This window comes from Curcuma longa, chromosome 15 (genome assembly GCF_044706935.1).
Source record: "Curcuma longa cultivar G26 ecotype Majalengka, Jawa Barat chromosome 15, ITB_CL_G26_1.1, whole genome shotgun sequence".
Lineage (NCBI taxonomy): Eukaryota > Viridiplantae > Streptophyta > Magnoliopsida > Zingiberales > Zingiberaceae > Curcuma > Curcuma longa.
Window position 1 is genome coordinate 3,392,240 of NC_133875.1, and position 10,791 is coordinate 3,403,030.

Here is a 10,791-nt window from a genome sequence, read left to right on the forward strand (position 1 = left end):
CTTTTTGACACAAATTTGACTTTAAGGCCACACCGTTTGAAAATCAAAGCATAATTCTTCTCAGATTCTCACCTCTAAGTCAAACTCGGCGACCTTTGTGGAATAAGATATCAGTTCTTGTCCTTCGACGTGTGGCAAAAACAGTGTTTGAACTGAACTAATCCAAAAAAATTCCTGCTTTGTTAGTCTTCATTACAGAAACGATTTCGTTTGTGGGAAACTGAGTGATGATTACTGAACAGTGATCCGTTTGGGGGTTGGTTTAATCTTGTTGAACTGCTCTGAAGTGTTGGGTTGCTGGAATGGATAGGGAAGGAAGAAGGTTAAGGTTGGTGATAGCAAATCAGGTGGGAAGGTTAAGGTTGGTGATAGCAAATCCATCAATTAGTTCTCTTGTCCAGTGAATTAGGTACGGACAAATTCTAATCGATCATGAACTTCATAATTCAAATGATAATCCATGTCATAGTAAAAAGATTTTTCTGAAGATCATTCGAGGTAAAATTGATGTCGTGTGATCCCACGGTCATGGATTCGAATTTTAAAAATATCGTTTTGCAATGTAAGTAAAAAATCTAATGCGATCTAATTTTTCTTCGGGATCTATATTAGTAGAAACTTTGTACATCAAATTGCCCCTTATATTGAACATTTGAGAAGAAAAATAATACATATAGAGGAGGATTAGAGATTGACTGCCTATGGGATTGGAGATGTCTATCTACCGACTAATATTAAGATTCTTCAATAATTAACTTCTATGGTGAGGGATAGTTGGACAGTGAAAAAAATGTAAAGGAGCGTGCTGATTCATATATGTTGGATATTAAAAGTGTATTCTGATATGATACTTGATTATACATAAATAGCTTCTAGCATTAGATTATTGTATACGACTTTTTATATACATTTAATTATTCAAAAAAATATTATTGTGTGATCTAACTATCACATATTCAAATTTCAAAAATAGGCACTTGCAATGTCAGAAAAAATTCAATGTGATTTGATTTTTCTTTGAGATTCCGTATTAATAGAAGTTTCTTGTATTAGACTATCCTTTTATACAAAATATTTTGTAAGAAAAACAATTCAAAATTTAATAAAATCAAAATTAAGATGATTCAGATGTATTCTTTTAAAAAATCCATTAGCTTCATCATCTTATTTTTTTCTATAATGAAGTTGGTTGGTGAACCACAATCAAGTTCTCCACATATAATTTCTCCCCTTTTCATTCCTAAACCACATCATTCCATTTTTTTATAATCTTGATATACAATTCTTACTATTCAATTAATCCTAGAAGTGATTGATTCAGTCATATATAAATTTTCCACCGACCATCATGATATATTGGAGAAAGCGCAAATGAATCTTAATAGATAGTCTTATAAGTTTTTTAAACTTATCAGGTGTAATATATCTTACGTGAGATTTAAATCTTTATTACCTAGGGAATCCATCCTACCTCTTATCATAACCTTAGGGGCAAAACATATTACTCTATTTTTTTTATATAATCTAGGTATTCAACTCTTCGAATCGATTAATTTTTGAGATGACTGACCTAACCCTATGATAATTTTTTATTAGTCATTAGGATAAATCAAAAAAGCACTAATGACTCGTCGCTCCAAAGGATTGCCTTCTTATTAGAGAAAATTCATTTACAATGCACCGTAATTAAATATTAATTTATGAATATTTGATTAACTATTAAAATATCTTACCATTATATCGTATCCTCAAGAACAAAAGCATACCACTTCATGAATATTGATGAGAAATCCTTGGACAAAGCTTTTGTGATATTTCTTCCTAGAATATATCCTAAAATTTATAGATGATAAATTAAACCACATATATAATTTTTCTTATTATAATTCCCCACAAATTTTGTCACTTAGCATACTTATTAGATGATTTGTTTATTAATAAATTAATTTAATTTACCTATTTATATTCATATTCTTTTGGCATCAATAAAGTGTGCAATCACACATCCTCGTTCAAATCTTTTTATTATTATTTTTAATCTTACTTTTTATATTTATATTATCTAAAAGAAAAAGCAGAAAATCAAAAGTACCTCTATTATTTTTATTATCATAAAAACACCTCTATTATTAATTTTTTCATATTTGCACCAAAAAATCTATAAGAATATATTTCATATATCCGCACAAAAATCTATTAAACGCACGTATTTATATTACTAAATTAATACAATTAAAAATGAAAATTGATGTATTTATTGCAGAGACTAATTGGAAGAAGACAAAATATGAGCGAATAAGATTCCAAAGTAGGGATCAATGATCAATCATAGGAAACTATATTGCTAGGGAATATATATGAAATTTTTCAGCCGTTCATGCACATATCGGTGTTCTTGTGATAGATCATCTTTTTATTATTGAGATATGAATACGATTCTTTTGATGAATTTGTTGGTTTTAGTGCCAAAAAGTGAAACTTTGTGTCCGATATTATTTTTTCTAATTCATCTACGATAAATTTAAAATACAATTTATGCATATTCAATAATCGATTTGATCCTTCTATTATTTCACTTAGTTTAAGAAAATAAAAATATTATTTATTAAAATAAAAAATATATATACATGAATAACATCGCAACACTAACTTTCTTTCAGTCATTGACTACTTATTGTTCATACCAAAGCTGAATTTGTGGATGAATCACGAATATTATTCTTAAAATGTAATGTATTTTTCTTAAATATTATATTGTGTAATGATATTCAACCTTTAACTAACAGATTTGACTTATTGATTGCTTAAGCTATCAAATGACGCAACCTTTATTAAATTGTACTCTGTTAAAGTAGCACTGAATCAAAGAGATTTGATGCAATAATGGAGCAGCAATTAAGATTTACAATATCTAATATGGATTGGTCATGTCCCCTCATATGACTGTGTCTCTTGCTACTATCTGACGAAGAAAAGTTTAGAGTGGAATACAATCTGATCATATTCTCAGACACAATCATATTCGATCAACCACAAACATTGAACAACTAATTCAACCTGACTTTTGCTTACCAACAGGGTCGTGGCACGGTGGCGGTGCCCTAAGCTTGGAAGACTTTGTGATATAGGAGACTTGAGCTTTGAGAGCTCATAACTTTTAATTCGGGTTGAATCACATAACTTATAACATATCAAATTAAAGTTCGTTGAAAGATTTACAAATAGTTATTTTGAATACTGAATTAAAAGTTTGATGCAACAACGGAGCAACAATTAAGATTTATAATATCAAATACAGGTGGCATGACCATGTCTCTTGCTACTATTTGACAAAGAAACATTTAGAGTCGAATATGGTTTGGCTTTGTTCCTGACATAATCGTGTTTAGGCAATCGTAGATATGTAGCAGCTTACACAGCCTAACCATGCTTACCAACACGGTCATGGCACGGTGACGACGCCCCAAGTCTAGAAATCTTTGCGATGCAAGAGACTATTTGAACTTTTAGAGGTCATAATTTTTAACTTGAGTTGAACAATGTGACTTATAATATATCAAATCGAAGTTTATTGAGAGATCTACAAATGATTACAGGTGTAACTTGTAACAATCCAATCTTAGATTTAAAAAATATCATTTAAAGTTTTTTCAACAGTTTCGAATGATTTTTATCATTATATTAGAGTTATTTTTATTTTTTACATCGTAGAATTTTGAGACTATTTAAACTTTTATTTAGATGTTATTTTATTTTGAATCAATTTTATTAGATTTAACCACTTCTCTTCGTTTAGTGATCTCTAATTTCCACTATAAAAACGGACCTCTAAAATAATTATTATTCTATCCAACAACATCAAGATTATGTATAATAATTTAATCATAATAATATAGATTGACTCTTTAGAAGTATATCCTTAAAAATAAAAATAAAAATCTGAGTTGAAAATTCCTGTGAAATATCGATCGATCTTAATTTCAAATTTTCTGGAGGCGTAGCCAAAACTCCTGTGGCTAGAAAGGGACTGTGGGAGCCAATTAGTTGTCTGCTATTGCTGCTGCATCATTTGAACTGAATAATTAAGAAGGTGCTTGTTCAGCACTCAGCAGAGTCCACGGATAAGAAGATTAATTATTGCTGCAAAATTCTCATCTTCTCCTTCTCCTTCTCCTTTATCGAATTGCTGCTCCTTTCAGTTTCTTTCACCAGTGACCCACTGATCAACAGTTGGTTGCGACATCGACATATCCATATATTATTATCCACTGCACGCATTATGAAAATACAAAGACGATCGAAATGAAAGAAGAAAATTATATGTGGCTTATTGCTTGCTGAGCCTGCACTCCTCGATGACAGAAGACAGCAACTGATACCTAATGCTTTGTGGAAAAATTTAGCTCTGAAGACAGTGATAGATTTTGGTCATTGTCTTGATCAATAATGCACAATTCTGTTCCCCATTTTGACCCGTTGTTGCTAGCTGCTTCATTGTTTCACACCCCATTGATTATTCTGCTACCTATGAATATAATTGTGCTTGCCATTGGTTAAGTTAATAAAGCTAAAAAGATTGTAGAGTAGAAAGCTAAAAAAGGGGGGGTATGTAAAATAGTTAAAATTAAGGGTATGTTTTTAATAAAAAAAATAAAAGAGCATTCCATTAAATATTTTATATCAAAATATTCTTTATTCTAGTATTATTTTAGCAGATACTCGATAGGTATTACAACATGGAGCAACTACTCGTACTTAAAAAATTAATTATTTTATTTTAATTCAAATTATTATATATAAATCACTAGAGTTGTCAGACGAATCGACTCATGGTAAGGTTAGGCTGACTCGCTAAAAATTCATCATCTGATGGACCTAAGAAATTCCTAACTTAATCTGACCCAAAATGAGTTGCAAGTTAGACGAGTCAGTCTATTAAAAAATAATATAAATATAAATAAATAAATATATATATATATATATTCATTAAAAATAGATCATTTCATAAATAAATTTTGATTTGAAGGCTTATTTATATTTTGAATTTTTATTTTTATTCCTTCTCAACTCGTGGGTGAACCCGAACCTGTCCTGACCCATGAGGACTGGTCTGTGTATATAAATCACTAGAGTTGTTAGATAGACCAACTCGTGTATGGGCTTAGGAAATTCCTAACTCGACATAACTCAAGATGGGTTGCGAATTAGATGAGTTAGTCTATCAAAAAATAAAAAATATATATATAAAAAAAATTTATTCATTAAATTATATCATTTCATGAATAAACTTTGATTAGAAAGCTTATTTCTAATTTAAGTTTTCTATTTTTATTCCTTCTCAACCCACGGGCCAACTCAAGTGTGCCCCCGACACATAAGGATTGGTTTGTGTATATAAACCACTAGAGTTGTCAGATGAACCAACCCGTAGCAGGATAGGTTGATTCGTTAAAAATCCATAATCCGTTGGGCCTAGGAAATTCCTAACTCAACCCAAACCTTAGATGCATTGCGAGTTAGAAGGGTTGGTCCATCAAAAAATAAAAATATATATAGAAAAATCCTTATTCATTAAATTTGATCATTTTATAAATAAACTTGGAGTTGAAGGTTTATTTCTGTTTTTATTTTTTTATTTTTTTTCCTTCTCAACCCACGGATCAATTCAAACCTACCCCAACTTGCTTGGGCATATAACCCACAAGGACCGGTCTATTTACATCCACTATTAAATCGGTTGATAAAAATTTCATATAACCTGCTTAAATTATTTAGCAGACCGAATCAAATCTAAATTGATGACTCTATAAATCAATACCATATCAAAATACTCATTATCAATGTAGTCAAAATTATTTAAACTTTAACAATATGACTTTAAGTTGATCAAAATTATTTTAAAATAATTACAACAGCTATTTAGATAGCTAATACATAAATTTTAAATTCTGAATATTATTATATTAAAATACTTTTTATTAAATTAGTCACAATTATTTAAATTTTATCAAAATTATTTTGAAATAATTATAATAGTTATATATATCTAAGTAATTACTATACAGTATAGCAACTACTACAATACCAATAATATTATATTATCTATTAGAGAAATAATAGACTGTATGAAAATACAGTATGAAATTTTAACATGACACACACATTACATGGAGGTGGAACTCAGGCCTATAGTGTGTCATGCTAAAATTTCATACTGCATTTTCATACAGTCTATCATTTCTCTATCTATTATAATAGTCTTGGAAGGAAGCAACTATAGAGCAACTGTTATAATAATATTAAAATTAAAATTATTCTTAGGATAAAATATTTAGTGGAGAGTCTTTTTTGACTTTTTTTTTTGAAAATTAGATTTGTATAATTTAGAAGACACTTTTAGTTTTTATCCAAAATTAAATGATTTTTCATATGAATTGTTAGTTAAGAAAAGAAATGAGAAAGCAAATTGGAATAGTCAATCCAATTTCATCTTTTTTTTAAACAGAGCTTGCACCTTTTTTGCATTCTTAATGGTCTTTTTAAATGATATCTTGGTGTTCTTTAGTTCCTATTTGTTTTTATTTAATTCCTGTTTGAATAAAATATCAGAAAGGATCTTTAAAAAGGAGTCTTCAATTCAGCCACTTTTGTTGTTTGTTCTATAGTAGTGGGACAGTAAATATAAAAATGTATCATATTCATTTGATATAAATACACATCTATATAAACTAATCTTATTTAAACAATAAATTTGTTAATATTTATACAAGAAAACTCATAGATTAAACAGTCTCTCTTTGATTCAAGATTGAAGAGGATTAGTTTAAGTCTCTATGACCTATTTAGGATTAATAAAGATTAATTAGTGAGCAAATTGGAATGGCCAATCCAAATATTTTACTCATAAAATAACTCAAAATCGACAATAAATAAGGGAATTAAATAATATTAAAAAAAATATTTTATGAATTAGTCATTGTCATGAGCCCACATGATGCATGTCTAAATTTGTAGATAAGTGTTTAGAATTTCACATAATTGAACAATAATTCATCTTAATTATCCAATGGCATTCTTGAAATTTCCACCAAATCCGTGACCATTTTCCTCTCCCTTCCCCTATAAATACCCACAAACCTCAGCGTCGTAACAGAAGCCTTCGATATGCTCATCCATTGTAACGGGCCGTTACGCTGTTTATAGCATCCGCTACTAATAAGCATAACAACCAATATAACGCGATAATAATTGAGCAGCGAATGGGACTGCTACACCACCTGTGGGACGACACGGTGGCCGGACCTCCGCCGGACTCCGGCCTCGGGAGGCTCCGCAAGTCTTCGTCCTTTTCCCCTTCCTCGTCCTCCGCGGCGGTTACGCCGCCTCCCCCCGCACTCCAGGTCACCCGGAGCATCACCATCCTCCGGAGCGGCGGGCCCCCGTCGCCGTCCCTCGCTGCCTCTCCTAGCAGCGCTGCTGGCTCCCCTCGCAGCGTCCCCGACTCCCCTGTTTCCGGTTAGACCGCCGCTCGTAGAACAGAGATGTAGGAAATTACCTCGGCAAGATCGGATTTTGATCGGTTATTTGTTTGCTTCTGCAGCTCCGACGCCGAGGGAAGACTGGAAGAGGCTCCGGAGGAGGCTGGCGCCGGTGGTGGGCGAGGGATCGGAGGCCGTCGAGCCGAGGAAGCCCACTGTCTATGACTGGTTCGTATTCTGTTCTTCCGTTCTCTTCTCTTCTCTTCTCCAAAAAAGAGGGAAAAAGATGAAATTTTTAACAAAAAAATTACTTTTTTATGATCTCCTACACTTGTCAGATTAATTGAATGCGATCGAATGATCGAGCAGGGTGGTGATCAGTGCTTTGGACAGATGAATCAGAGCTTGAAAAGTGGAAAAACTGAAGAACCTGCAGAGCTTTTACGAGTTGATGATGTAGACTGTAACTTTTGTGGAGATGTTTGGAGAAGTGAACTTCTGTAGTTCATGAAATGTATGGTTTCAGAGTTTTATGTGTTCAGAAATAGTATTTGCTCTTTGATCGATCGAAGTCTGCAAGAAAATTATTAGTTTTTTCCATTATAAACTCAGATATGATAAGAAAATAAGACCTTTTTGGAAGAAGAAGAGCAGTTGATGGATTATTTCAGTACAAGTGCATGGTTACTCCTGTTCTTCAATCTCACAAGAAAACACAAATAATCTAAAAAAACATAGGAAAAAGAAACAATCTCCTTGAGTTAGTAATTTTCTTTTCAAAAAAAAAAACATAATTGGATTAAGAACATTCAATGCAATTCTAAGGAGAGAAATTATTGATGTCGACCAAAAATAATAGAGGCAATGGGACAAATATGTGATGATGATCACAAGAAACAATGACAAAGAAGCATTGTCAAAACAATGATAAAGAAGTGTTGCCCCATGGCTAACACAGTTGATTTTTGCTTGGGTGTTATTGTAATAAAGTTTTGGATTCGATTTTCAACGGATGCAAAATGCCCTGTTGATACCTCGCCCCCATGCAAAGGGTTGCTGTGCTAGATGAAGTCCTTCGTAAGTTGTCTTCATTTCAAATAACTTGAAGTAGTACTAAAGAGGTCCTCGAATGGTTTCCGAAGCATAATTAGGTTGGTTACTGCGGGACAGAGTTGCAGAAGTGGATAAGAATGGCGAATATAATATCCTCTCTCATAGTGGTCAACTGTAGTTTCTAATTTACCTCTTACATATAGACGTGGAACCGACTGTATGGGGCCGCTAAGGTTGCAAAAGAAGAGAGGTCCAAGCGAGTCGAAATGCTTTATCCCAAGTGGTAAGCATGGAGGCATATATTACCTGAGGTTCCGGGTTTAAGTTCTATTAGTAACATGTAGCTGTTGACTGAGGTGCTGTTTCGGTAGTAGACTCTTATCAACATAGTGGTATCGAACCTCCAAATATAATTTTGTTTGAAGTGCCTTATTCTAAGTAGTAAGCATGGAGATTGTATTGTCGAAGATTCCGAGTTCGAGTTCTCTTATCAACATAGTGGTATTGTCTCTCCAAAAAATTTCTTTATCTAATATAATTTTTTTATATATATAATTATGGAGTCGACAGTTTGAAAAGATGGCGCAAGAGATATCACTTTTTGTCACAACGCCAAAGGAAGCATTCCATAAGAGCAATTAACAGAATAAACAACAATTATGCATACGTAAGGTACAATTGACATGACGCAAGAGAACAAGAACCCTTGGCCAATTAATTCATAGATTTGATAAGTTAATCCATTAATTTAGCTGCTAAGGACACGGAATTAATTTCCAGCTTTATTTTTATAATTCAGATTAGAGACTCAAGAAAATTACAGCAAGGCACCGTTTTTTTAAAAATATAAATATATTAAAAGAGCATTTAACATATTTTTTTACCCTAAAATATGTTAATAAATAGTTACGGCCATAATTACAAATAGCATTGAATAAAACTACTTTAACTTTATTAAAGTTATTATATATAGAACATTTTATACTTTTTATAAACTTAATTAATATTAAAAAATCCTTTCAACTTAATCAAAATCACTCAAAACTCCCTACAACAATTTTGAAGTGATTTCAATCAAATTTAAATAATTTTGGTTAAATTGTTATACAATATTTTGATATACTAGTGCTCCATATATAATAATTTTGATCAAGTTGAATCACTTAATTATTACGGGCTGTAGCAATTGCGGTAGTAACTGTTATATGTTATAGTAGTTAAGTCGTAGTTATTCTCTACTGTACCAATTATGATTTAGGGGGTGTTTGGTTTAAGGTTCTCCAGATGTAAATGTTCAGTTGAGTTCTCAAAATTTGTGCAATGGACATCATATGGGTGTTTGAGTTTAGATGGTGAATGTACATATGAAGTTGGGGTAATGGAAGATTGGGGATTGGCAAAAAGGAACATATGTATTTTGATATTTTTTTTTGACAGGTAGTTGCCTTTTGATGAAAATTAATTTTTTATAATTTAATTTACTCTTTTCAATAATTCAAGTATTCAACTATTTAAGAAATAAAAAACTAACATTTTTTGTTCAAATTGATTTAGCTGCACTGTATTATTTGGAAGAACATATTTGGGCTTCATAAAGAATTTATGGGCTTATTTCACTTGAAATTTAGGTTGGACTCAACAGTCTTCTTGGGCCATTTTTAGAAGAATTAAATGTTTTAAGTAAATATAAAAGAGTACTTTGTAGTTTATTTATTAATTTATTACTTCTGACCAAAAACTAGTGCAACACCTGTGAATAACACAATCAAATATATAATTTTATCATTTAAAAAATATTCATTTTATGTAAGCAAAATTAATAGAAAAAGAGGCTATCCACAATTTTAATTTTCTTCCCTTCTTTTGCATACTTATTAATAATTTAATCTATGTAATTATCAGATGCTGATAAATTATTACTGACTAAGAGTCTAAGCTGCAGTTTTTCTATACAAGTTATCTAATCTATGCAATTTTCAGATGCATCTAAATTCTTGCTGATTAAATAATAATTCTTGTGCACAAGTCTTATTTAAATTGAAAATGATTTTCTCATTCACATTTTTCTATTATAATTAAGATTTATTTTCAATTTATTATAATCAAATCTCTTTTGCATCAATTGTTTAATACTCAGAAAAATGAGGATTTACTTCATAAATATATTTGAGTTGGTTATGATAGAATAGAATAGGACTATAATGAACATTATAAATAGGCTCTGTTATCTAATATAATCTATATATTTGGAGAAAGAAAT

The 10,791-nt window shown here is 31.2% G+C and overlaps 1 protein-coding gene across 2 annotated transcripts; it reads left to right on the plus strand.

Moving 5' to 3' along the window:
* The first annotated feature begins 7,166 nt into the window (after positions 1–7,166).
* LOC141846326 (dormancy-associated protein homolog 4-like) lies at positions 7,167–8,042 on the plus strand. Of its 2 annotated transcripts, none has more exons than XM_074734343.1 (3): positions 7,167–7,515; positions 7,601–7,706; positions 7,817–8,042. In XM_074734343.1, coding segments are annotated over exons 1-3 (363 nt in total). In that variant the 5' UTR covers positions 7,167–7,259; the 3' UTR covers positions 7,818–8,042. The 2 variants fall into 2 exon arrangements, with proteins under 2 accessions (XP_074590444.1, XP_074590442.1); XM_074734341.1 differs by having other exon boundaries at positions 7,848–8,042.
* The last annotated feature ends 2,749 nt before the right edge of the window (positions 8,043–10,791 follow it).

What these genes read in the sequence shown, in the direction of transcription:
- LOC141846326 (XM_074734341.1), top strand. Translation starts at nt 7,260, where the DNA reads ATGGGACTGCTACACCACCTGTGGGACGACACGGTGGCCGGACCTCCG. An exon ending in CCCCGACTCCCCTGTTTCCG is followed by an intron (nt 7,516 to 7,600) that starts GTTAGACCGCCG and finishes TTGCTTCTGCAG; the next exon opens with CTCCGACGCCGAGGGAAGAC. An exon ending in AAGCCCACTGTCTATGACTG is followed by an intron (nt 7,707 to 7,847) that starts GTTCGTATTCTG and finishes ATGATCGAGCAG; the next exon opens with GGTGGTGATCAGTGCTTTGG.